The sequence below is a fragment of the Solenopsis invicta genome, chromosome 13, assembly GCF_016802725.1.
Source record: "Solenopsis invicta isolate M01_SB chromosome 13, UNIL_Sinv_3.0, whole genome shotgun sequence".
In the NCBI taxonomy this organism is placed as follows: domain Eukaryota; kingdom Metazoa; phylum Arthropoda; class Insecta; order Hymenoptera; family Formicidae; genus Solenopsis; species Solenopsis invicta.
Window position 1 is genome coordinate 14,795,651 of NC_052676.1, and position 27,920 is coordinate 14,823,570.

General features: G+C 42.9%; 1 protein-coding gene across 4 annotated transcripts in view; it reads right to left on the minus strand.

Annotated features, from left to right (window-relative positions):
* Positions 1–27,920, minus strand: part of LOC105206378 (tubulin polyglutamylase TTLL5) — a 144,710-nt gene that overhangs the window by 12,228 nt on the left and 104,562 nt on the right. For 3 of the 4 annotated variants that reach the window (XM_039456866.1, XM_039456865.1, XM_039456867.1), the window contains one exon: positions 4,016–4,210. In XM_039456866.1, coding sequence (XP_039312800.1) covers positions 4,016–4,210 — 195 coding nt within the window. Of the gene's footprint in view, positions 1–3,233; positions 4,211–27,920 lie in introns of those variants that run through there. The other variant, XM_039456868.1, reaches the window with a different exon arrangement.

A 27,920-nucleotide genomic window follows, 5' to 3' on the forward strand; every position in this document is an offset into this window, starting at 1 on the left:
TTGTAGGCAAAATGTTGTAGTTTATGAAGCTTTACTTGAATTGTTCGAAAAAAATTTGTTGGTCGAGCTGCAAAGTGTCAAAAATACGAAATTTTAAGGAACAAAACAGGGTGTGCTTTTTTACTGCATAAGACAAGGAAGTTAAAAGAATTTTGAAAATCTGCTGATAGAGCGTTAAAGTTGGATCTTCAAGCTTCAAAATGCTTTTTTTATTTTTTATCTACGATGATTTTTCACCGAGTTACAGTCATTTGAAAATAGCCTAATTTTTGGTGTCTGGAAAGTGTTCCCTATTTTCTTTTGAGTAGTGTATTATTGTGTGTGTGTGTGTGTGTGTGTGTGTGTGTGTGTGCGTGTGCGTGTGCGTGTGCGTGTGCGTGTGCGTGTGCGTGTGCGTGTGCGTGTGCGTGTGCGTGTGCGTGTGCGTGTGCGTGTGCGTGTGCGTGTGCGTGTGCGTGTGCGTGTGCGTGTGCGTGTGCGTGTGCGTGTGCGTGTGCGTGTGCGTGTGCGTGTGCGTGTGCGTGTGCGTGTGCGTGCGCGTGTGTGTGTGTGTGTGTGTGTGCGTGCCAGCGCGTGGGCGCGTTTGTGTATGTGTGTATTGATTGAGCTTTAACAATGAAAGTGATAAAAAACACATTAGACCAGTCTACGTATTAATTAATTTAAAAAATAAAAAAAAATTTTAAAATGTAATAGCAAGAAACTTGAAAAAAATTGATGCTGCGGAGATTTAAATCCGGTCCGCCGCGGAGGAAAAAATGTAATGCTAGCACTTAGCTTTCTCAACCACGACGCTCTCTTGGGTTCTGGTTCAAGATTCCAGTACTTAATGTACAAACGTCTCAAGGATAAATTTCAACTGTAATTTTCTTAGAAAGTAAAACCCATTCACGCTAACCCTTTTACATTTTTAGTATACTTTTAGTATAATTCAGTATAGTATAGTTTGATCCCCTCTTCCTTTCAAATGAGCTATGACTCATCTCATTTGGCATTTTACAATTCTTGCCTACTTGTGAGTCTAAAATAATGTAATACTTATTTTTTTTGCTTCTTTTTCTTAATATTTTTTTCTTGAGATTTATCAAGCATCCTGCTAAATGGTAAATCGTTTAATGACTTTGAAATTTTTATATTTATTGTTAATTCTTCGAAAAATTAAGATCAGAAGCTGGAATTTGATATTTTTAACTCTTACAATATAATGTGAAAAACGGCGCCTTATCTCTACAAACTTCAGTAACTCGTGTTTAACAACTTTTCCTCATCTATTTAAAAGGATGCTGGACTGATACTGGTAACTACCGACATTTTTTCTACGACCATTTTCTTCGAATTAGGTTTACATAATTAAAAGTGCTTTTACACAATTAGAATACACGTGTTAATTTTGAGAACGTCAATTCCATGTTAATAATAAAAAAATTAAAAAGTACAGTAATAATCACATCTGCACTCATCCACACCGTAGAGCTGTCAAGCCACGACAATGTCAGTTTAATCTGACAGTTGTACAGGTTTTGTGGGCAAAACAAAACATTACCACTCTTCGGACAATGTGATAGAATAACACTAAAATATCGAAACTTAGATCGAAAGTTTGGAAAAAGGATTTCGCTTGCATAAAATTATATGCGTATGTGCACGCGAAATAGAGGTGCATAATGGTAAATAGAACGCTTATAATCAGAAATGGAAGAAAATTAATTCCTAGATGCAGTGGCGATAAAATCGAAGAATAAGGTCAGATGAATATGATTAAACAAAGAGTGCTAGCCTATTCCCTTTACTCTTTCCATTTAAGAAAAATCTGTAGTACCCACGTCGAGTGAGTTCCACTGTCAGTCCAGCATCCCTTTAAAGTCGTTCAAAAAAATCTCTAAACAATTATGAACATGCTTTTAAGTTTTTAGAACAAATCTGTATTTTATTTCGGAAAAGAATAAAATATAATATAATTTAATTATTAAAAAATTAATTAAATTAAAAAGTAAAAAATAAAAAAAGTAATTTGACTTTAAAAATTGCAACTTTTTATAATAAATACCCGTAAAAAATAACTCTAAGATTTGTTAAATTAGGTAGTAAAACTTTGAAAAAAAAACTCGAATTTCTTCAAAAAGTATTTCTATCTCATTTTTACTTTATGAAAAGACAATGTTATTTACAATTCTAGATTATTAATGCTTTATACAAAAATCAAGTCGATGCTGTTTGCAGGAAATTGACTTCAGTCGCTCCACCATCACAAGTTTTTTTTTTTATGAAGGGTAGAGGACTCTTAAAGATTTCGAGAAACTTTTATAAATGGAAATCGATTGAACACAAGTTACCCAAGTTCCTAGGGAAAGAGTTAATATGAACACGAAGGACTATTTTTTACAACAAACGGTTTCAAAAGTGAAGTTCTATTTCTGGTCTGCCCTTTGTCAGAGACATTAAAAATTGTAATGATACATAATTAAAACGTCTCTGCAAACTGCAATTTTCTGTACTATCAAATTATTATAAATGCAAGAATGCGTAATATATTAACTTGTCGCATTTGTAAATGTTAAAGCGTCTTATAAAGTTATACAAAATAAATATTTGAAGCTATGCTTCTGATACTACATATAAAAAAGATTCATTGTGATATCAGAGCATAAAGATAATTGCCACTTTATATTAAAATAGCCTCATATAATACTTTATTTAACAAGTTTAAACAGAAAGAGAGAGAAGAAGCAGATGTAACTCTGAGAAAAAGTTAACTTGACTAAATCTTTGAACTTAATTAAATTTCTTCAGTTCAAGTATTTTTATATTTAATTAAGTTCTTTTTATGTCTCTAAGTTAAATATATTTATATGTAAATAGGTTAAAATTTCGGAAAAGCTACAGCAGCCTTGATGACCTTGAAATATGTTATAGAGACAAAGATATTGAACAACTTTTCCTTACAAATTAATCGGCGGTTTCATATAGTTTTTGAGATATACTTAGAGAAAAAAAGTTCTCTTTTAATTATTTCAAAAAATATTCATTTTACAAAAAAATGTGTTAAACAAGAAATAAAGTTCGTAATAAGCTTTATAAAAAAGGTTATATACATATTTTACCTAGCTTTAATACTTTAGTTGTTATAGTAAAAGAACTATTTTAAAATAAGCTTTTTGTAAATTTAATAGTTTAGCGTGAAAAGTAGATGCTTGGGCGGGGGAGGGGCTCAGCCCTTCCCCCGCACGCCCTCACCGCATTTTTCCTAACACAATCCATTCCGTTTCAGTCTATCCACTAATGGGGTAGGTCGTCAGGCTCACCCCCTTGCACCCTCCTGTGTGTGTGTGTGTGTGTGTGTGTGTGTGTGTGTGTGTGTGTGTGTGTGTGTGTGTGTGTGTGTGTGTGTGTGTGTGTGTATACTTGTTTCGCTCCCAAGGCAGGAGGGAGGGGTGGACCTTGTTTCGTGTAGCAATTTTAGTAGTAAGGTCCACCCCCCTCTCTCGGGACAAGTGCACGCACACAGGCACACATACACAGGGGGGCCCTGACGGCCCACCTCCTCCCGCACCCAGCTCGTCATTAGTGGACCGACTAAAACGGGGTAGGGGTGCAAGGAAGGGGCGGAGTCCAAGCATCTACATTTCACGCAAAACTACTAAAAATAAAAAAAAATTATTTTAAAACAGTTTTTCTACTATAATGACTAAAGTATTAAAGTTAGATAAAATATGTATATAACCTTTTTTTATAGAGCTTATTACAAGCTTCATTTCTTGTTTGGAACATTTTTTTATAAAATGAATATTTTCTGAAATAATTAAGAAAAACTGTTTTTTTTTCTCTACGTATATCTTAAAAACTGTACGAGACCGCCGATTAATTTATAAGAAAAAGTTGTTCAGGATCCTCTCCTTGATAACATATATAAAGGTCAAGGTCATCAAGGCTGCAGTAGCTTTTCCAAAGTTTTACCCTTTCTCTTTCTCTTTTCCGTGAAATATAATACATTTTTTAAATATAATAATTAGATTACCTATTAATTAAATTATTACATCTGCACTGTTCGGTTGCAGCAGCATTGGAATACACTCTCGATGTAATATGTGGTAAAGATCCGAGAAGATTAGCGCCGCGCAGATTACCGGCAAAACCACTTCTTCCTAAGAAACTGTGAGCGCACTTATAAAGACGAGTTTGCAGAATGAGGACATCGTCGAGATCTTGTTCCCTGTAATGTAATACACGTTTCGTATTAACTTATTATAAAATCAGGCTGATTTTTCTAGGTTAGATTAGGTTAGGTTAGGTTACGTGATTTTTCTGCGTCTATTTTGCAGTTTAAAATATGTTACTGTTCTGCAGATAATGTTCTATATTTTAACTCTTTGAGGACAATTATATATAAGCTCTCTACTTTTATTTTGTAAACTGTTTGATGACTCCATGATCTATTAGAATAATTTGGAAATACTTTATTCGCATCTGAAGTAAAAAATATGATATTAAAAAATAGTGAATTTAATAATAGATCAAATTAAAAAAGAAGAAATAATTTAAATATTGTAAAACTCGGTTTTAAAAAATTTTTTACATTTTTTAACTACTTTAGTTATTACACATTATAATGACTTCCTTCTATTTCTTCGTCGTTATATAGGGTAATTCAGAACAAGCGTTTGTTCTTAAAATGTGTTCCTGAGACAATTCTAAGACAATTTTTCCTTTAACAAAATTTTGTCCAAAGCTTATTAGTTTTTAAATTATAGGAAATAATAGTTGGCGAATTACGAGACGCGCATAGATGGTAGGCAGAAGCCGCACAACTCATGCAGGCGACTAAACGGGCAACCGCTGTGATTAATTACGTTCTATACGCGATGATTAACACGTGTAGACGATATCATGCTCTCTCTCTCTTTCTTTCTCATTCAGAAATTACTTCGTACAGATTCGATGTCTTCACACTGTCGTAACTCGATAGATGTATAATTTCACGACCGTAAAATAAGATTACACGTTCCCAAAAAGTTTTACTGAGTAATAAAACAGAATTTTTTCTTTTATTGTTTCACGTATTGACACAGATTCACTGATATTCTTAGATTTATTGATGCACTTGAATAATTGACAAATTAATCTATCATTCACCAGTTATTGCTCTAATCAGAGGAACCTGCGAAGAACGAATCATCAATATTAATGTAATAAAATTTTATGGTTGTGTAATATTCACCCAAACTATCACTGTAGTAAAGCCTTAAATTACGGAAATTGAGCATTCTCAAGAAAATGACGATAATAATTAAATATTTCTAGTACCTATAATACTGTTACAGAAGAACATATGTCGAGTCAATGGCGTAGCGTGCGGACGTTGACTGCTACGCTCGAGTTTTAGGTTCGATCTCCGCGGATAAGACTTTTTTCATTTAAATTTTGTATTTTTAAATTATGTATAATTTTTAAACTGTGTTCTTAATTATTTAATATAAAATGTTATTTTTTTAAATCAAGGAATTTAAAAAAGCTCTTTATTATTAATTAAATATAAATTAAAATTTTCCACGAACAAAAAATATATTTACAATAAAAAAATTTCAATTTATAGAAACACTTATTTTAACGTACTTAAAACGTACTTAAAACAGTCATTTTAAATTTTTGTTACAAATATATTTTTTGTGCTCATGAGAAATTTTAATTTAATTAATAATAGAAGAGCACTAAAAATTTTTTTATTTAAAAACGGTTTAGAAATTATATATAACAATTTAAAAATCTAAGATTTAAATAAAAAAAGTCTGATCCATCTGGGGATTGAATTTGGGATCCGAACGTAACAGTCAACGTCCTAATGCGCCGCACGCTACACCGTTGACTCGACATTTGTTCTTCTATAACAATACTATAGGTGCTAAAATATTTAATTATTATCGTAATTTTCTTGAGAATGCCTAATTTCCGCAATTTATGGATTTAATCATGCACTTAACTAATAAAATTAGGAATTTTTAAACAAATCTTTTCTTCATTATTATTAATCACTACCACTTCATTATTTGACGACTTAAAATCACTTGAACGAAGGAACGCGTTATACACATAACACGTTATTCGACGCGGTGACTGCTCGACAATAATCAAACGGGTTATGTTATTTACCTCGCACATGTTTACTTAGTGCGAGACATGAAGTAAGAGTAAGGAGACTTTATAGCACGTGAGCCGCAAAAGCGTTGCCGATTTGTGACCCCCGTCTGTCAGCTTTTTTCGGATTAATGGTCGCTATTTTAACGACCAACTTAAACCAACTTGACTAGCCTGAGAGCGGCTTTAATTGAATTTGTTTACTTGTATGAGGTAAGAGGTACATACACTTGTGATTTTATACATTTATATCAACATGGCATGTTGGATACGTGGATGTACTACCACCAAAGGAAAGAAAAATGCAGAGAAAAGAAGCCTTTTCTCAGAAAGCTCACACGAAAAAAATGTTTAATAATTGGCATGATAATGGAATCATTGCAAAAGGCAATAAAGAATTCACTCAAAAAAGCCGCATCTGTGAGTTGCATTTTCTGAAAGATGACATTTTACGAGAAGATGTTTTTCATATGACAAATGGTACTTCTATTACATACAATGCCACGTAAAACCCAAGTCGAACAAAGATGCTATTCCATCTATTTTTCCATCAGAAATCAGTAAGCCTGTGAACCTTATTAACAACTTAGTAAACAATTTTTCATATATAATTATATACAGATACATAAATAATAATAAAATAATAATAATAATTATAATAAGTATAATTTTTTTACTGGGAAGGAGAAACAGCTAAAAGTATTAACGAGAAAAGAACAGCAAAATAAAGTTTGTCTAATAAATGAAGGGACAAAAAAAGAACAGGAATAAATAAAGAAAATATAGATGAAAAGAATAAAAAACAAAAACCGTAGACCCAAACACAAGCTGCGTTCGGGAAGCGCGCTATCGGCGCTATTCCGTCATTCTATCTTTATCGATCATTAGACGTAGAATAAGGATAAAACAACACGATAGCGCTGATAGCACGCTATGCGAACACAGCCACAGGCGAAAATAAGCATCGACAATTTGTTGTATATCTTATTTCTATCAAATTAAAAGTACACATAAAAATTCGATTTTCGATGATAATGACCTAGTTTACATCGTTAAAACTTTGGTACTCGTTAAGTTTGGTGCGCACCAATGTTTTAATACAGGCTCGTTTACATCGAACGTACTAAACGTTTTTTACAAGACATTTTTTAATATGTTATCGTTTCAGCGAGACTATTAAATAAGATTACTTATCATAAGACCGGTCAATTAAGGTTATACTCAATAGGTCTAATCCCCTACAAAATATGTTTCAATGTTTACATTGTTATTTGTATCATTTGATATGCGTATCAATTTAGTGCGATACTCCTGCTTGATACGTTCGTATCAAGTTGTTCCGACAGCGTTTATATCGTGAGTACTAAAAATTTAGTACAAATTTGATACAAATATAGTGCTTAATACGCGTATCAAGTGCACGATGTAAACCAATGCATATGCAGTGTAGGTCAATGTATATGCAATGTGTTTTATTCAGTTATATTGATTTCTAATTTTTTTTCGTATTTTCTGTTTAGTAATTTCGAATGGCAATGTATGCATGAGAAAAAAAAAGAAAAAGTTAAATACATTGTACGCCATACATTTTGTTAATATGTTGATTAATGATGGGTTTATTATACTTTGACTTACTTTTCTATTTTGATTTTAAATACGATGATAAAATTTTGAATGATTTTTATATTATTATAGTAACTGAAACATAATTAAAAGGCTGTAATATTTTAATATGTTCAAAAATTTCAAATTGAATTTTATGAATGTATTTAAAATTTTGAATACTTTGAAAATTAAAGATGATTTGAATTGACTGCATGCAATATTGTATCACAATCAAGATTGACTATAATTGACTTTTTAGGTATATAAAATCTATTAGAGAAATTTCCACTTTTGAATATATATTTGAAGCAGGTCAATACAATTCAAATATATATATATATATATATATATATATATATATATATATATATATATTGTGACGTGACATCCTGTGCGGCTATCCGTCACAGGGATCATAAGATCCGACCGGGGAGCGCACGCTGCGGCTCTACGTCCTCTCGGCTCGGAGACGGACGTGTCGGCGCGTACGCTAATAATTTCGCGTCTTTGTTTTGTGTGCGTGTGTTCGTCCCTGAAATTTTAGCGACGTTTGGCGGATCGGCAGCTGACGATCAATAATTTTGTATCGACGAAGTTTCACCAGGCAAGAAGACCAAGGAGGACCTACCGCCACTCGGAATTTCACGGATCGTGCGCAGGATCGCAGTAGCGTGCGCGACAGGTGATCTCTATTCATTTAATTACGTTATCTTTTACCGTCGCGCTCGTATGCAACAGTAAGGCCGCTGAATATTGCAGGTCGAAAAGAAGGAAAATCAGATGAAGGGAACGTCGATACTCTACACCGATCATCGTGTGGGAGACCCCAAACGAGGAGCTGCAAGATGTTTCTGATTTGGTTCCGAGCGCGGAGGCAGCGGACGACGAAAAGTCCGTAAGGATAGCCATCCGGTCTTAAGAAAACCACGGGAAGAGTCGTGAGCTGCCCGAAGGCATCGACCTACCTCGAACTGCGCGCCGCAGTGCGACAACCTGATTAGAGGGTCGCAAGGACTGCGTAATAAAGCGGAACCAATAGCGGGGCGCGACGAACCCCGTACGTGGGGCGAGAGATTCTGCGTGCCGCTTGCCGAATTTTCTTGCGCTATTGATCACTTCGCTGTGGATCGTTGTGCGTAAGCCATCACGAGCAGAGACAACTTGAATGACTTTTCCTGTAAAGACGATTTTTTCTGGAGCTAGGCCTGCATCGTGATGAGACGAACGAGAGCCATTGTAAAGCCACCGATTTCGCCGATCGGATGGGTCGCACGCGCGGTAGTCGTAATTAGAGTCCGCGTTACTGTAAGATTTTCCGCTGAAAGTGGAGCACGCCTGTGATCGTGTGCTGCTCGCGTACTCTACTGTCGTGCGCCTCATCCGATCAAGTCCTGCCTTAATTTTCGTTGGTTCCGTTTACTGAGAGCGTCGCCGACGTCACAGCCAAGTCGCGACAATGATTGTAATAGTTTTGTGTTGTTCGCAGTAGCGTTTAGATGTGTCTCTGTTTGGCGATTGCGTACTTCGAGCCGAATGTAATCTTGTGCGGAATGAGAGTGCGCGTCTAGAGAGTTTTGAGTGTGCACGGCGTATATTGTCCGCCGTTAATTAGAATTGATGAATCTTGACTCTCTCCGTTCGGTGAGCTTGTATCGACAACCGCGTGGTATTTTCCAGCCGCGCCCGGATCGTGAAAAATTGTTACAGAGCCTTGTGATTTAATGTCCGAGATCAGAAATACGAGGTGTGTTCAAAAAGTATCGCGAATTTTGAATTTTCGCGGGTTACGTATATTCGAATTTCGATCTTTTTGTGGCGTTATGTTGGTACTCATGTCTCTCACTTATGCCGACAAGCTCGGCCATTTTGAATGTTCACTTAATTGTTGACAGCTGCTTTGCTTGCACGTGTTTTGGATCGTCTTCGATTTTTACCTATTCAAAAAAATGGATCAAAGAACCTGTATCAAATTTTGTGTGAAAAACGAAATTAAGTGCGCGGATGCATTCCGAATGTTGACTGTGGCATACGGAGAAGCTACCTTGGACCGAAGCAACGTTTATCGGTGGTACAAAATGTTCTCAGAAGGCCGAGAAGATGTGAACGACGAAGAGCGTGCCGGACGCCCGAGCACTTCAACAACAGACGAAAAAATTAATGAAGTGGAGAAAATGGTATTGGCCAATCGTCGAATCACCGTTAGAGAAGTTGCTGAGGACCTAAACATATCGATTGGCTCGTGCCATTCGATTTTTATCAATGATTTGGGCATGAGACGGGTCGCCGCGAAATTCGTACCAAAATTGCTCAATTGCGACCAAAAACAGCATCGCATGAACATTGCTAATGAGATGTTGGACTCTGTCCGCGACGACCCAAATTTGCTCCAAAGGGTCATAACTGGTGACGAATCGTGGGTTTATGGTTATGACGTGGAAACCAAAGCTCAATCATCTCAATGGAAGCTGCCGCACGAACCAAGACCGAAAAAAGCGCGCCAAGTTCGGTCGAATGTGAAAGTTTTGCTGACAGTTTTCTTCGATTGCAGGGGCGTGGTGCATCATGAGTTCTTGCCATAGGGTAGAACGGTCAATAAGGAATATTACCTGCAAGTTATGCGCAATTTGCGCGAAGCAATCCGCCAGAAACGCCCGGATTTGTGGAAGAACAAAAATTGGCTTTTGCACCACGATAACGCCCCTGCTCACACATCGTTGCTTGTGCGCGACTTTTTGGCCAAAAACAACACACTAATGATGCCGCAGCCACCGTATTCCCCAGATCTGGCCCCCTGTGATTTTTTCTTGTTCCCTAAACTGAAGAGGCCCATGAAAGGACGACGTTACGCTACGCTTGACGAGATAAAGACGGCATCGAAGGAGGAGCTGAACAAGATAAAAAAAAATGATTTTTTGAAGTGCTTCGAAGATTGGAAAAACCGTTGGCACAAGTGTATAATATCTCATGGGGATTACTTTGAAGCGGACAAAATAGATATTCATGAATAAATAAATAATTTTTGAAAAAACAAAATTCGCGATACTTTTTGAACACACCTCGTATATTTGTTACTTTTCCAATTACTTGATGTGATCTCTTTAAGCTCCCTCGCTCTCTTCTATCTTCCCGCCCGCAACGAACCACCCCCTCTTACAATTTCGTGGCTGAGCTACCGGTTAAGAGAGCCCGTCATTGCCTGTGACGCAATAAAATATTTCCCCTCTTGATAGGGAGGAATTTCAGCGATCGGTAACCTTGTCATATAAGAGCGGCACACTCGCTCGTGCCTGGCGCCTGATCTGTTGCTTAATTGTTGCGCATTAGAGACGAACGATGTCTGCGAGCTAATTTTCGCGTCTATCTGTCGTCACGAATGATCACGTAGTTGCACCAAGCTCGTGAGTGCGGTCGCTTTATATATACAGGGTGTCCGTCCATAAATGTCCGAGCAAATATCTCGTAACTGGTTGAAGTTAGAAGAAAGTTTAATAAGGAAAATTTACATGGTTTTTAGTCGGCTACAAAATGCACGTAAAGAAATTTTTTTTACTCGTCACCTTTTTGAGTTATGAAGGTCAATGTAGGTTTTTTAAATGGGTACCTATAATTTTTTTTGCATATTTACATAGTAGAGGTAATTTTCAATCAAAATTATATTAGGAAAAAAATTGCTACGACGCATCGTTTACGAGATAATCGGCATGCAAAGTATTAAAGTAATAATTTGGATCGAGTATTGTTGAACAAATTTGGAATATCAAATAGGTTGAGAAAGTAAACATTGTTTTTTCATGAAATATTTATTAACAAATTAATTAAGAAATGGTTCGAAATTGTTACCATCATGATCGATACAGCATTCAACGCGTTTTATAATGTTTCTTATTGTTAACTGCAGCATTTCTGTTGTAATACTTTCAACAGCTCTAGTGATTTTATGTCGTAAATCTTCTTCATTTTCAGGAATAGTTGCATAAACAATATCCTTAATATACCCCCAACTTCTGTTGTAATACCACATCTCGAGCATATCACACTTTTCCGTAATTGTAAACATTGTTCTCACGCGCTCGTATGAAGTCTGTTATATCGAACAGGATCGCTGACCTTCAACTTTTCAAAATACACGACTGTTTGATTTGTAAATAAAGTATTTGTATAGCACGTAATATGAATTACAGGGTAGTATGAGTCTGTTAGTCAATCGTCTACATACGAGCGCGTGAGAACAATGTTTACAATTACGGAAAAGTGTGATATGCTCGAGATCTGGTATTTAAGTATGCGTAATGAAAATGAAGCACGATTACTTTATCAACAAAAATATCCAGAACGAAGAATACCAAATAATCGTACATTTCGACGAATTGAAGATCAATTGCGTCAAACAGGATCGCTAATAAGACAACGACGTACAATCAAAACAGATGAAGAAAAAGAGACAAGTGTGCTATTAAGTTTTATTGAAAACAGACGTACATCCATAAGAACAGTAGCACGTAATTTAGAATTATCGAAAAGTTACGTACACGCTGTACTAAAAAAATTCAAACCGTTTCGTGATAATTTAGTACAAGCTTTACATGAAGGAGATGCAGATCGCCGATTAATGTTCTGCCACTGGCTTCGAGTTAATTATCGCACTGACTTTGGTTTTCTTAATAATATATTATGGTCTGATGAATCTTGTTTTTCCAATTGTGGTATGGAAAATCGACATAACGTGCATACTTGGTCCGATGTGAATCCACATGCGAAAAGAGATAAAGGTTTCCAACGCAGATTTTCGGTGAACGTATGGTGCGGAATCATCGGATTCAAAAATTATTGGACCTTTCTTTTTCCATGGTCATCTTAATGGTGACAAATACTTGGAATTCTTGCAAACAACTTTCTCAGATTATTTACGCGATCTTCCATTATCAGTTTTTCGAAATATTATTTTTCAACAAGATGGTGCTCCAGCACACAATACACGTGCTGTAATTAACTTTTTAAATAATAGATTTCCTAATTGTTGGATGGGTACTAATGGTCCTGTACGATGGCCACCGAGATCTCCGGACTTGACACCTTGCGATTTTTTCCTTTGGGGGTATATTAAGGATATTGTTTATGCAACTATTCCTGAAAATGAAGAAGATTTACGACATAAAATCACTAGAGCTGTTGAAAGTATTACAACAGAAATGCTGCAGTTAACAATAAGAAACATTATAAAACGCGTTGAATGCTGTATCGATCATGATGGTAACAATTTCGAACCATTTCTTAATTAATTTGTTAATAAATATTTCATGAAAAAACAATGTTTACTTTCTCAACCTATTTAATATTCCAAATTTGTTCAACAATACTCGATCCAAATTATTACTTTAATACTTTGCATGCCGATTATCTCGTAAACGATGCGTCGTAGCAATTTTTTTCCTAATATAATTTTGATTGAAAATTACCTCTACTATGTAAATATGCAAAAAAAATTATAGGTACCCATTTAAAAAACCTACATTGACCTTCATAACTCAAAAAGGTGACGAGTAAAAAAAATTTCTTTACGTGCATTTTGTAGCCGACTAAAAACCATGTAAATTTTCCTTATTAAACTTTCTTCTAACTTCAACCAGTTACGAGATATTTGCTCGGACATTTATGGACGGACACCCTGTATATACCGGGTGTCCCAGACCACCCGTCCCACCCGATTTTTTCGTAAACGCGACATTTTAAAGAAAAATGTTTCAGACAAAAGTTGTAGGGTTTTAAAAGATCTATTTACTGATTTTATCAGTTTGACCTTGGATGGCGTCGCCAAGGTCAGATCAAAATAACATTAACTTTTTTAAATAGGACACCTCATTTTTGGTTCCAGAATCTAATAGCTGGTGTCAAGACCTTTCCAAAACACTATAAGAAAGTTTATTTTTGTTGAGTACTTTCCGAGTTGTGAGGCTTGAAAGTTACGGTGTACTGTAACCTTCAAGCGTCATAACTCGGAAAGTCCTTAACCAAAATAAACTTATTTATAGTGTTTTGGAAAGCTCTCGAAATCGACTACAAGAAAATGCAATGAAAAATATAAGCAGAGGACACCGACTTCGCCCATGGTATCACGTCGAATAATGCTTTCTCTCTCGACCCAGCGTCGAGCGAGGAGGATGTACTATCGTAAAGCCCCCCACCACTTTCCGCCCGCACCCCGATCGTCGCCGCGCAGCCTAGACACACGTACGAGCGCGGCTCCGCGTGTGTGCGGCAGCCGAGCGCTAGCGTCGAGAGACACCATTTCTGCCGGTGCGTGTACCTATAGTCCTACGCGTAGAGTTTTGAAGATACCTAATTACCGAGATCTTTAACATTCGGTACAGCTCTATGATGCCGTTTATTCTTGATTTATTAATATTAATCTTCATTTAATGTTGATTATTGTAGCAATAAAGTAATTTTCACGAAAAAGCACCCTTACATACCACTCCTAAAAGTCATTGCTTAGAATTCATAATATTACGCAACTCGTCACCAATTCACGTTTTCTAATAAGCAACCCGGTCGTAAGCGTAATTTGTAGTTATGCCTTACCCGAACGAAGAAGCTGCGTTAATGATGTCAGTTTTGGGTAGAGCTGGAAGTTTTCGAGCAGCTGAAATAATGTGGCGAAATGAATATCCCGATCATACACCACATTCGCGCAAAGTTTTCAGTCGCTTACAACGTCGAATAATTGTAAAAGGTATTGTTCAGCCGGATCATAATAAGGGAAGGCAAATTCATCGATCAGTTCGTTCAGTAAGAGCACCTGATGTAATTGCATCTGCCTTTGTAACCCCGAATGATTCTTTAAAGCGACGAGCAAGAGATAGTGGAATAAGTCGAAGCACGATCAGTCGAATTTTTCGTGAAAATTCATTCCATCCATATCGAATGTCACTTCACCAGGCCATGACATTGAACGATCATAGACAAAGACTGATATTCTGTAATTGGATTACTCAACAATTACCTAATTTCCATAGAAGTATTTTATTTTCTGATGAGTGCACCTTTAAAAGTGACGGCGAAATAAACACACATAATTTTCGTTATTGGGCACAAGAGAATCCACATTGGTATCGAGAAATGGATCATCAATGTATCTGGAAATGTTTGGTGCGGAATTGTTGATACGCATATCGTGGGACCATTTTTCTTTCAAGAGAATTTAAACCGTTTTTTATACGCCGATTTACTCGAAAACGAACTTCCACGTTTACTTGAAGATATTCCACTCCAATTACGTCTAAATATGTGGTTTCAACAGGATGGATGTCCCGCCCACACGTCTGTCATTGCTCGTCATCAACTGAACCGCATATTTCGCGGCCGATGGATAGGTAAACATGGTCCACATAATTGGCCACCACGATCACCGGACCTTACAATTTTAGATTATTATTTGTGGGGACGAATAAAAGACCTTGTATACCGCGAACGACCTACGACTGCAGAAGATATGAAAAACAGAATTCGACAAGTCATTCACTCTCTAGATACTGACGAAATTCGTCGGGCGACGGATGATTTCCAAAGTAGGGTAACAGCCTGTATAAATGCACGTGGTGGACATTTTGAACATCGAGACTGAACAACATGCGTATGCACAAAGGTGACGGCAAGGGGAACCACCTTATGAAAGCACCCCGACAAAGGTGACGGCGAGGGGAACCATCTTAAAAAAGCACCCCGACAAAGGTGACGGCAAGGGGAACCACCTTATGAAAGCACCCCGACAAAGGTGACGGCAAGGGGAACCACCTTATGAAAGCACCCCGACAAAGGTGACGGCGAGGGGAACCACCTTAAAAAAGCACCCCGACAAAGGTGACGGCAAGGGGAACCACCTTATGAAAGCACCCCGACAAAGGTGACGGCGAAGGGAACCACCTTAAAAAAGCACCCGATAAGGTGTAAGTACGATCTTGTTACCTACACGTGGTACACCTTAGGTAACGCTAATACCTACAGGCGGCACCGATTATTTCGTTTTTACATTTTAAAAATGTTACTTTGACTTATACCTTTATGCCCAAGATCGATCTCAAGGTCGAATTCAAGATCATCATCAGGTTGATCCCTCGAAATCATGCAAATTTTGTCTGAGCCATTTTTTTTGTACAAGCACATCCCTACGTTTTAAAAGGGTGGGACGGGTGGTCTGAAACAGGTATATTTTTCATTGCATTTTCTTGTAGTCGATTTCGAGAGCTTTCCAAAACACTATAAATAAGTTTATTTTGGTTAAGGACTTTCCGAGTTATGACGCTTGAAGGTAACAGTACACCGTAACTTTCAAGCCTCACAACTCGGAAAGTACTCAACAAAAATAAACTTTCTTATAGTGTTTTGGAAAGGTCTTGACACCAGCTATTAGATTCTGGAACCAAAAATGAGGTGTCCTATTTAAAAAAGTTAATGTTATTTTGATCTGACCTTGGCGACGCCATCCAAGGTCAAACTGATAAAATCAGTAAATAGATCTTTTAAAACCCTACAACTTTTGTCTGAAACATTTTTCTTTAAAATGTCGCGTTTACGAAAAAATCGGGTGGGACGGGTGGTCTGGGACACCCGGTATATATATATATATATATTGTGACGTGGCAGTTTTATCTGCCTCGCCACTTCGTCCTCCGCCTGAGCATAGCGCAAGGAGGCGCGTAAGACCGGGTCGGGCACTCAGCGAGAGAGCGAAATCTCCGGCGGGACTGCGGCGCGTATTGATTTCATTTATTTATTCGCGGCTTATTTCATGTATCCGCGGGCACCTCGACAAACGTCGCCTAAGGACCAGCAGCAGCGAGGAGGATGGGCAGCAGCAGGACAAGGAAAAGGCGATCGTCCAGGGCCGGCGCACGGAAAACCGACGGCGGAGAGAAGGACGAGACTCAACGTGGTGACAGATATGCGCCACGCAAAAGAGGCTCGCAATTGGCGCAGCCGAGGGACAGGCCAGGGCGGACGAACGGCCAGGACAAGGGCCGTCGAATGCCGGCTGTCCGTCGAGAAGGGTAGCGGCGAAGAATCGTCGCGGGAAATCTCTGCTGTTGTCGTCCGCGAGGACGACGAGAGCGTCGAGGATATCGGATGCCGACGGGGATCGCACGACACCTGCGGAGACCCGACACTGCGCTGCCGTGACGTCACGGCTAGATAAGGGCGGCCGCTGATAGGCCGCGCCGCTAGGCGCAAGGATATCGCGCACCCTGTGGGAGGGGTGGCGCTCATCGATCGCGCATCGAACGCGATCCTCTCGGCTTTTGCGTGCGACCCGGCGTTCGGCGTACACGTTGCGTTGGCGAGCGAGCGAGTGCGAGCTATCGGTCTGTGAGCGTCGGTGGCTATCGGAAGGATCGATATCGGCGAGAGTGCCCGGCCTTGGCGAGCGTCGTCGGAGCGAGAGGACATCCGAGGACCCGGAGGAGGACCGTGCGGAAGTCGAGGTGACCCTCTAACCTTCGTGTAAAGCCACGAGCTATCGGTGTCGACCGGCTCGCGCTCTGAGGTGGAGCCATTGGGTTAGTGTGCAAGTGCGTCCGCCGCGTGGCGATAGAACGCACCTTTTTAGTGTTTGGTCGGCTCTCCACCTCAAGCGTGAGACCTTGTCGAGGCACCCAGCTGTCGGCTGCCGCGTGTACGTTGGCTGTCCCGCCGTAGAAGCTCGCGGACGACCGGCTTCCCGGGAAGCCGCAAAGCCCTCGCGCACGTGCGCGAGTCGTGTTACGGCCGTGATCACTCGACCGCCCGCGTTATCGGTGCGTTGTCGTGTCGCGCGTCTTCGAGAGAATTGTGCATCGTGACCGCGACGACGGCATTGCCGTCACCGGGTATCTTTGGTTGTATTGCTGTTGAGTTAATTACTGTCCGTTAGCAAAAGTTCGACGAGTGTGTTCTCGCCGCGCTGTTCCGAGCGCGCGTGATTGGCTGTCTCATTCCGCGTGGGACCAACCGCCGTTGTTCGCGCCGCTAGCGTAAGCATTGTAGTATTTAAGAAAATTTTCGCGTTCCGCTTATTCGTTTTCGTCAACTCTCTTCATCTTTTCCGTTCTTTGCTTGCTTCGACTGAAAATTCCTTCGCGTTTGGCTCTACTCTGTCTCTGTCATATGCTACAATACATGTTATTTCTGTCTGTTATATCGGCCTGATCTTGCTTGATTTCTCGCCTACCCGTCTCCTCCAGTAAGAGAGCCGCTTCGTCCCTGTCTCCGCTACCCCGCCCCTCTATCGGTTAGAGGAGCTAGCTGGCCGCGTGCGAGCGACGATTTCGTGTTTCGTTCTGAGAAGCTATCGCGTGGTGTGCATCCGCGTCTAGCGTTAAATAGTGTACCCGGCGACGCGACCGGTATAATCGCGTCTGGCGCCCAAATTCGCGATTGGTGGTATCTATTGGTTATATCGTCGCTCACGCGTGTCTCGCGCGTAATTCCGGTGTTTGATCGCGTATTCCGCCGCTGCTGTCCGGCGTGGGATAAAAATACGTGACAAAATTTGGCGCCCAACGTGGGGCCCGCCAGTACAAATTTCTTTCTACAGTCTTCGGGAGACACGGGCGTAGCAACAAAACATTTTTTTTCTGCGTGTTATCGGAGGAAATTCGGGCCGGCGAGAGATTCTATGTTGAGTGTGAGTAACTTTTTTTTGTTTTTCCTGAGTAAGTGTTGTGTTCGTCCTGTCTGAGTTTTTTTTGTACTTTCCTGTTCTCGCTAGAATTTTGATAACTTATTGCAAGCCAATTTCAGCTTTCAATTGTTTGACACCGCTAACCATTGACGAATAATATCAAAATTTCTCGAGACCATATTAACCATCTTTTGTAACTAATTTTTGTTCGCTTTTGGTATCGTCTTGATTCTTGCGTGTGAATGTTGCTTCTCAAGCTGTGAGTTGCGATTTTGAGAATTCACGATTGACATTATTATTTACGATCTTGTGACTTGATATCGACGAGCAAGGCCATAAACAGTCCGTCTTGTTTGATCGGTGAATATTTGCGAATATTATTTCGCGACGGTGGAATTTGCTGCTCAGTGCCGATTATAGTGCTTGGCGTAGAAGTAAACACGCCGAGGAATTTAGGGGGAGGGCGTACTGTCGAAGTGTCGTGCCGTGTTTGCGCGCTCGGGTACCGCGAATATTTTGAATCTAAGAATTCGCTTTGAGTGACCGTTTATTTTCGCTTCGGCTATCGTTATCGTTTTCGTGAGATATCGCCGTACAATTGCGCGCGTGAAAATCAGTCGGTCGTGCGGGGGGGACAACATCGCTTGAAAATGAGTTCGACTAAGTACGACGACGAGTGGATTTTTACCGCCACCCTCGAACAATTAATTGCCGCGCTTGAGGAGCAGGGGCTCTCAATCGAGGGTTCTCAATCCGCGTTAAGATTATTGCGCCACATGCGGACTACGCGCGTCGGCGAATCGTTCGTCGGCGCGGATGTCGCACTGGGGCTACCGGATTTCGGACACTTAAATCTCCCCGAGGGGGAGGTACCGCAACCGGACAGTCCCTTCGAGGCCGCGATGAGGCCGTTGGCGAGCGTGCACGCATCCGGGGGAGGCGGGGGATGTCGACCACCGGGATCAAATGACGCGGTCGCCGCTTACAACATCATGCGGCGTTGGAATTTAAAGTTTTCCGGCGCGCGGGGGGAGGACGCGGAAACCTTTTTATTACGAATTGAGGAGGGCCGCGAGTTGATACCGGTCGACGATGCGGACATATTGCGATGCCTACCGTTCTTCCTATCGGGTGTCGCGCTTCATTGGTTCCGTGCTAAGCGCGCGAAATTGACAACGTGGGGTACGTTCAAGGCGGCGTGGCGTGCGCGATTCGGGGATCCCGACTTCCAGTTCGCCTTGCGGGACGAAATAATGCGACGCACTCAGGGCGAGCGCGAAACGGTCGTGGACTATCTGACGTGTCTGAATGCGCTTTTTGACCGTCTCTCACCCCCATGGAGTGAGGAGGAGAAGATCGGTTACCCACACCGCCACATGTTGCCGCGCTTGCAGACCATGGTGCCGCGCGATTCAGTCACCGACTTAGATTCACTCGAATTATTGGCGGCGCGAGCGGAAAGTTGTTGTCGGGCAGCCTTAAGTAATCGAGCACCTCCGCCGCCGGAGCGATCATTATTTCCCGATTTAGCTTATCGTCCTTCAAAAGAGGGGGGACGCGGAGGAAAATTGAATGATACTCTTGCGGCATTAGAGATATCGGGCCTAGATGAAAGTGGTGGAGCGTCGCGCGCGGGGAGGGGGAAGAAAGCCAAGGCTCGCAGTGACGCTGCGACCACCGCGTCCGCGTCGACCACCGCCGTGGCGGGTCCTTCGACCGCCACCCCGTCTACAAGTGGGCCCCGCAGCAATCCCGGCAAATGCTGGAATTGCGATCAGACGGGCCACTTTGCGCGTGACTGCAAATCAACTCCGCGCACTCATTGCTATCGGTGCGGCAAGGCGGGAGTGACGTTGCGTACGTGCCCAGATTGTGCGGGAAACGCCTAAGGGAGTCGGAGAAGGGGGAAAACACGACTCCTGGCAATGCATCCCCCGATAATGCCGTGATACCGGTACGCGCCGATTTCGTTTGTAATTCGTTCGGGGCAAGGGAATCATGCCTTTCCTTTGTTCGTGTTAAAATATCGGGTAATGAGATTCGCGCTCTATTGGATTCCGGGTCGAGTCGTACGTTTTTAGGTCCGGCCGCTATTGAGTTAGTGCAATCTTTGGGATATCGGTTTCATCGGGCTAGGGACCGCCGCGACGACTGCGACCAGTCAGACGACGCGGGTGAGGGGAGAGGTAGAAGTGCCCCTAGAGATTGAGAATCGCACGCGTACTTTGAGCGCGTACGCGTTACGAACGTTAGCGTTACCGTGTATATTAGGGATGGATTTTTTGACAGCTTTCGGTATCGTGGTTAATTTTGCGGGAAGTACGTGGGGATTCGCGGATGATATTACGCGACAATATCCCCTGGGGATTGAAACCACGAGCTCGCTCTCGGCCGCACTCGCGCGCGGGGACTCTGTGCCGGAACGGGGGACGGAAGGGGACCACACCGATCGAGAGGAGGGCTCGCGAGATTCGGCGCCTGAAGAAGCGACCGATATCGTTGGACACTCTTCAAGCGAGGGGGAGACGCCAACCGTCCGCGCCGATACAGCGCAGCCAGGCGGCTTGAAAGAGCTATCGGCCGAGGAGAGCGCGCGGTTATCGGAATTTTTGGCGTCGGAGATACCGGGGGTGCCCGCGAAACTCGGAGTGACGTCGCTGACGGAACACCGTATAGAGGTCGGCGGGCACGCGCCCATTAAACAGCGTTATTATCCCGTGTCGCCTAGGGTACAAGAAGCGATCTATACGGAGGTCGATTCGATGCTTGAGTCCGGTATTATCGAGCCCTCGAATAGCGCATGGTCGACGCCCATCGTCATGATTAAGAAACCGAACAACACGTATCGCTTCTGTTTAGATTTTCGCCGGTTAAACGAAGTATCGAAGAAAGACGCGTACCCCTTATCATATATGAACGCAATTTTGGATAAACTTCGACCGGCCGGTTACATTTCGACCATCGACCTTAGCCAAGCTTACTTACAGATTCCGTTAGAGAAAGATAGTAAAGAGTACACCGCGTTTACGGTACCGGGTAAGGGACTTTTTCAATTTACGCGGATGCCGTATGGCCTAACGGGAGCGCCCGCAACGTTTCAGAGGCTTTTAGATCGTTTAATAGGTCCGGAGATGGAACCGCACGCCTTCGCGTATCTCGACGATATCGTTGTCGTGACGCGGACTTTTGAAGAACATCTTACGTGGTTGGGCAAAGTATTTGCGCGTATTAGAGACGCGGGGCTCACGATTAACCCGGAGAAAAGTAAGTTCTGTCGATCTCAAGTAAAGTATCTTGGTTTTCTCGTGCAAAGCGAAGGGTTAACGGTCGATCCAGAGAAGACCGCCGCTATTGTTCAGTATCCTCCGCCGCGAAACGTTAAACAATTACGTCGTTTCATAGGAATGGCGTCCTGGTATAGGCGCTTTATACCGCAGTGCGCGACGCGGATGGAACCGCTTACAAGTCTTTTGAAGAAGAATCGCTCTTGGGTGTGGGGGGAGACTCAAAAGCAAGCTTTTGAGTCAATTAAATTCTGTTTGACCACCCCACCCACGCTATCGTGTCCGGATTTCGATTTACCATTTTTACTGCAAACAGATGCAAGTTCAGTAGGATTAGGCGCGGTATTGGCGCAGAAAAACGGGGACGCGGAACATGTAATTGCCTACGCAAGCCGCGCGTTATCGGACGCGGAAAGAAAATATTCCACCACGGAATTGGAATGTCTGGCTATCGTGTGGGCTGTCAAAAAGTTCCGGCCCTATTTAGAAGGATATCGGTTTACGATTATAACAGATCATAGTAGCCTCCGGTGGTTACACAATTTAAAAAACCCGACTGGTCGTCTGGCACGGTGGGCACTCGAGCTCCTCGAATATGATTACGTAATCGAGCATAGGAAGGGTGCGATGCACCACGTGCCGGACGCGCTGTCACGACTTTGCGAGGATGACGACTTTTGCGCCGCTATCGTGACGAATGACGCGTGGTATAACTCGAGGGTCAAGGAAATAACACGCCACCCGCGACGTTACCCAGAATGGCGAATATTTAACGGCGAAATGTACTTTAGAAAATCGCGCTTGATGTCGGGGGTCGTGGAAGATCGAGATAGATGGAAGCGCGTGTTGCCTCGGGAATCGCGCAACGCCGTCATTCGGGAAAATCACGATCCACCGCATGCCGGTCATTTGGGGGTCGAGAAGACCTATCAGCGTATCGCGAGATATCACTGGCCGCGCATGCTAAGGGATATCGCGAATTACGTTAAACATTGCGGCGTATGTCAGAGAGTAAAGGTGGAACAAGACGTACCGGCCGGATTGATGGGGCAGCGCGTGATAGAGTCGCCGTGGACGGTGGTTGCCGCGGACATCATGGGACCGTTGCCGACGAGTAAGTCCGGTCACGCATACTTACTCGTAATGCAGGACTTATTTACGAAGTGGATAGAGTGCTGTCCACTTCGTAAGGCTACCGGTCGACGGATTAGAGAGGCGGTTGAGGAGATGGTGATTTTCCGTTGGGGCGCGCCGCGTGTATTGCTGACGGACAACGGAACGGAGTTCCTGAATAGAGACTTGCGCGCGATGTCGGAGCAGTATGGGATATATCATACGACGGTGCCACCTTATCACCCGCAGGCAAACCCGGTGGAGCGAGTAAATCGCGTCCTAAAGACGATGATCACTGTTTGTAGAGCGGGATCACCGCGAGTGGGACGTCCACATTAATGAGTTTCGATTCGCGTACAATTCCGCACACCATACGTCTCTACAAGCTACTCCCGCCTTTCTTAATTACGGCCGAGAACCGCTACCGGTCGGCTTGCATCGCGAACAGGACGACGTCGGTGTCGAGATAGAGGAAGCGAACCCCGTCGAGTGGCGCGAACATATGGGGAAGATGGGCGCGTTACGGGAGTGGGTCGCGGAAAACTTGGAAGCCGCGCAAGAGCGGCAATCTAAGTATTATAATCGGCACAGGCGCGAAGTCACATTTAATATAGGCGAACAGGTACTCAAGAGGTACCACGTGTTATCGGCCGGCGCACAGCACTTCTCAGCGAAGCTGGCCAAGAAGTTCCATGGCCCGTTCATTATTCGAAGAATTCTCTCACCAGTAGTCTACGAGTTGGCTGATCTAACGGGTGGGATTGTTGGCAAGGTCCACGTGAAAGACCTCAAGCCTTACCATGAGCCTTTGGATGTCTAGGATGATGGACGCGCCGGCGTCTGCCCTGTCTTCTCGCGTCTTCTGCTGTCGGGGGAAGCTTAGGCTTACCTAGTTACACATATTTTTTTTCTTTTGTTTGCGCTTGACTCGCCTTTTTGTTTTTTTTTGTTTGGGGGAAAGCCAGTCGGACCCCTTCCTTTCTCTTGCCGCGGCTATCGGCCGCCCGGACCCAAACGGATATCGTTATTTTTGTTGTTTATTTTTGTTTTTTTTGTCGATTGGTGAGGTATTCGCTAATAAACGCCTATTTTGTATACGTTACTGTCTTTGGTTTTGGTGTAAATGCGCCCTGCTCCGTCTCCGTTCCCCATGTCCCATCCGATCGCCGATGCGAAAGCGCACGCTGGACTTAGGAGCGCGTTGGAGCCGATCGTCCGGGACCGGAAGCGGCGGGACCGCGAGATGAAAGAGCGAATAGCCAGGGGATGACCATGTCTCCCTGGCCGCGTCCTAACAGTTACAATTTTTTTCTGTTGTTTGGTATGGTCATCTGGACCGTTTTGGTTGGGTAACAATTTTCTTTTCTTTGCGAATCGGTAAGATTTTTTTTTTTTGGTGTTGTGCCGTCTGATTTTTTTTTTGTGATATCGCAGCCGACAGACTGAAGGTTTCGGTCGCTCTGAGGCGCCTTCCTCGGGGCTGCAGAGAGGCATCTGGACCGGCACGGTCCCGCTTGGCATGGGGGGGTTGTGACGTGGCAGTTTTATCTGCCTCGCCACTTCGTCCTCCGCCTGAGCATAGCGCAAGGAGGCGCGTAAGACCGGGTCAGGCACTCAGCGAGAGAGCGAAATCTCCGGCGGGACTGCGGCGCGTATTGATTTCATTTATTTATTCGCGGCTTATTTCATGTATCCGCGGGCACCTCGACAAACGTCGCCTAAGGACCAGCAGCAGCGAGGAGGATGGGCAGCAGCAGGACAAGGAGAAGGCGATCGTCCAGGGCCGGCGCACGGAAAACCGACGGCGGAGAGAAGGACGAGACTCGACGTGGTGACAGATATGCGCCACGCAAAAGAGGTTCGCAATTGGCGCAGCCGAGGGACAGGCCAGGGCGGACGAACGGCCAGGACAAGGGCCGTCGAATGCCGGCTGTCCGTCGAGAAGGGTAGCGGCGAAGAATCGTCGCGGGAAATCTCTGCTGTTGTCGTCCGCGAGGACGACGAGAGCGTCGAGGATATCGGATGCCGACGGGGACCGCACGACACCTGCGGAGACCCGACACTGCGCTGCCGTGACGTCACGGCTAGATAAGGGCGGCCGCTGATAGGCCGCGCCGCTAGGCGCAAGGATATCGCGCACCCTGTGGGAGGGGTAGCGCTCATCGATCGCGCATCGAACGCGATCTTCTCGGCTTTTGCGTGCGACCCGGCGTTCGGCGTACACGTTGCGTTGGCGAGCGAGCGAGTGCGAGCTATCGGAAGGATCGATATCGGCGAGAGTGCCCGGCCTTGGCGAGCGTCGTCGGAGCGAGAGGACACCCGAGGACCCGGAGGAGGACCGTGCGGAAGTCGAGGTGACCCTCTAACCTTCGTGTAAAGCCACGAGCTGTCGGTGTCGACCGGCTCGCGCTCTGAGGTGGAGCCATTGGGTTAGTGTGTAAGTGCGTCCGCCGCGTGGCGATAGAACGCACCTTTTTAGTGTTTGGTCGGCTCTCCACCTCAAGCGTGAGACCTTGTCGAGGCACCCAGCTGTCGGCTGCCGCGTGTACGTTGGCTGTCCCGCCGTAGAAGCTCGCGGACGACCGGCTTCCCGGGAAGCCGCAAAGCCCTCGCGCACGTGCGCGAGTCGTGTTACGGCCGTGATCACTCGACCGCCCGCGTTATCGGTGCGTTGTCATGTCGCGCGTCTTCGAGAGAATTGTGCATCGTGACCGCGACGACGGCATTGCCGTCACCGGGTATCTTTGGTTGTATTGCTGTTGAGTTAATTACTGTCCGTTAGCGAAAGTTCGACGAGTGTGTTCTCGCCGCGCTGTTCCGAGCGCGCGTGATTGGCTGTCTCGTTCCGCGTGGGACCAACCGCCGTTGTTCGCGCCGCTAGCGTAAGCATTGTAGTATTTAAGAAAATTTTCGCGTTCCGCTTATTCGTTTTCGTCAACTCTCTTCATCTTTTCCGTTCTTTGCTTGCTTCGACTGAAAATTCCTTCGCGTTTGGCTCTACTCTGTCTCTGTCATATGCTACAATACATGTTATTTCTGTCTGTTATATCGGCCTGATCTTGCTTGATTTCTCGCCTACCCGTCTCCTCCAGTAAGAGAGCCGCTTCGTCCCTGTCTCCGCTACCCCGCCCCTCTATCGGTTATAGGAGCTAGCTGGCCGCGTGCGAGCGACGATTTCGTGTTTCGTTCTGAGAAGCTATCGCGTGGTGTGCATCCGCGTCTAGCGTTAAATAGTGTACCCGGCGACGCGACCGGTATAATCGCGTCTGGCGCCCAAATTCGCGATTGGTGGTATCTATTGGTTATATCGTCGCTCACGCGTGTCTCGCGCGTAATTCCGGTGTTTGATCGCGTATTCCGCTGCTGCTGTCCGGCGTGGGATAAAAATACGTGACAATATATAAATATAAAGCAATTTAAAAAAGTTCAGATATTTTACAATCGAAGCAGTTTATGGCAGTTTCCGTTATTTATTCGAAGCAATCTGAATTTTTATATAATTAAAATGTTGAAGATTTTCAAAAAAAGTCAGATACCCATCTCTAACAATGATCATTAATGCATGATGGTTGTTATTGTAAATATTTATTTGAAGCCTTACCAGTGTCTTGTACAATATGATAATAAATGCTCATACTGTATATATGTATATTTGTGTTGTTTTTTTTTAAAATATATTTCATGTATTTATATGACTTCGACATATCAACATGCCATTTTATGATATAAATGCATAAAATCACAGGTGCACTTTATTAAAAGTAAGGTTGGTCAAGTTGGATCGTGTTGATTGTTAAAATGGTGACAATTGATTTAAAACAAGCTGACGGACGGAAGTCACAAACATGTTATTAGACGGGCCCAGGTTTTCGCGCATGCGCGACTAAAGTCAGCGCTGTAACCGGTGTACCGAAAAATGGATGCGTGATGGGCTCGTTATATGATTAAGATAGGTTAAGGTAAATATACATCGGTTTGTTCACGTTGCTTGCACTCAATATCTTTTTTGTCGCACTCAATATCTTTGTTGTCTCCCTCTCCTATATATCTCTCCTATATATTTTTCTTATTTGCTTGAATATATATTTATTTTATTTTAAGTGCAAGAATTTTTAAAGATTTCAAGCAACGCGAACAAACCTATTTATTTTAATATAGATTTATAAAATTCAGAGACAAAAGAACCTATGTGAACCTGGCACCCAACTTTAAAAAAAATTTTTTTAAATATGCATTTAATTAAGCTTGGATTGTACCCGTTTGTACCACTTTTCTTTTCGTTTGTACCTCAAGGGGTTGAAAAATATAGAGGGTTCAAAAAATGTTAACACCCCACATTATGATATTTGAAATCTGCAAGCGGGGGCTATTTCAGAATCGTTTTTTATCCGATTGTACCACTGCGCGTTTTGTTTCTACCCCTAAGAGGGTGATTGTACCACAATTTCAAAATAGGGGTAAGAGCAAACTTCGCCATTTTTCAAGATATTCAAAATACGCAAGCGGATGCGGTTTCGAAATCGTTTATACCCGATTGTACCACCGCGCGTTTCGTTTGTACTTTTAAGGGGATGATTGTACCACAATTTCAAAATAGGGATAAAAGCAAACTTCGCCATTTTTCAAGATCATCGAAATCCGCAAGCGGATGCTGTTTCGGAATCGTTTATACCTGATTGTACCACCACTCGTTTCGTTTGTGCTTTCAAGGGGGTGATTGTACCAAAGTTTAAAGAAACATTTCATTATGTTGATAGTACTGATATTTAAATGTGTTACATGAGGAAGTTGCATCGAGTTTTGTAGTTCGTGCATATTATCATATTTATTTTTTTATTGTTATTTTTGTTATTTTTTTTAATTTTTTTAAATTTGTGTTTTTATTTATGTTTTTTTATTATAAATTTTTTTTATATTTTTGTGTAAATTGAAAGTAGTATTTTAACCCTTAAACACGTAAGTGGGTCTGAGAGACCCCATATGAAGTTTTGAACGCTTGCTATGTGAAGACGGAATGAGAGGTTCGGACCAAGACGTAAAAAAAGTTTGAAATCTCCTCTTTCGATTGATATGGTTGATCAACTTTTATGGTCAACTAGAATTCGAACGGCACGGCAGCAAAGTTTTGTTAGAGT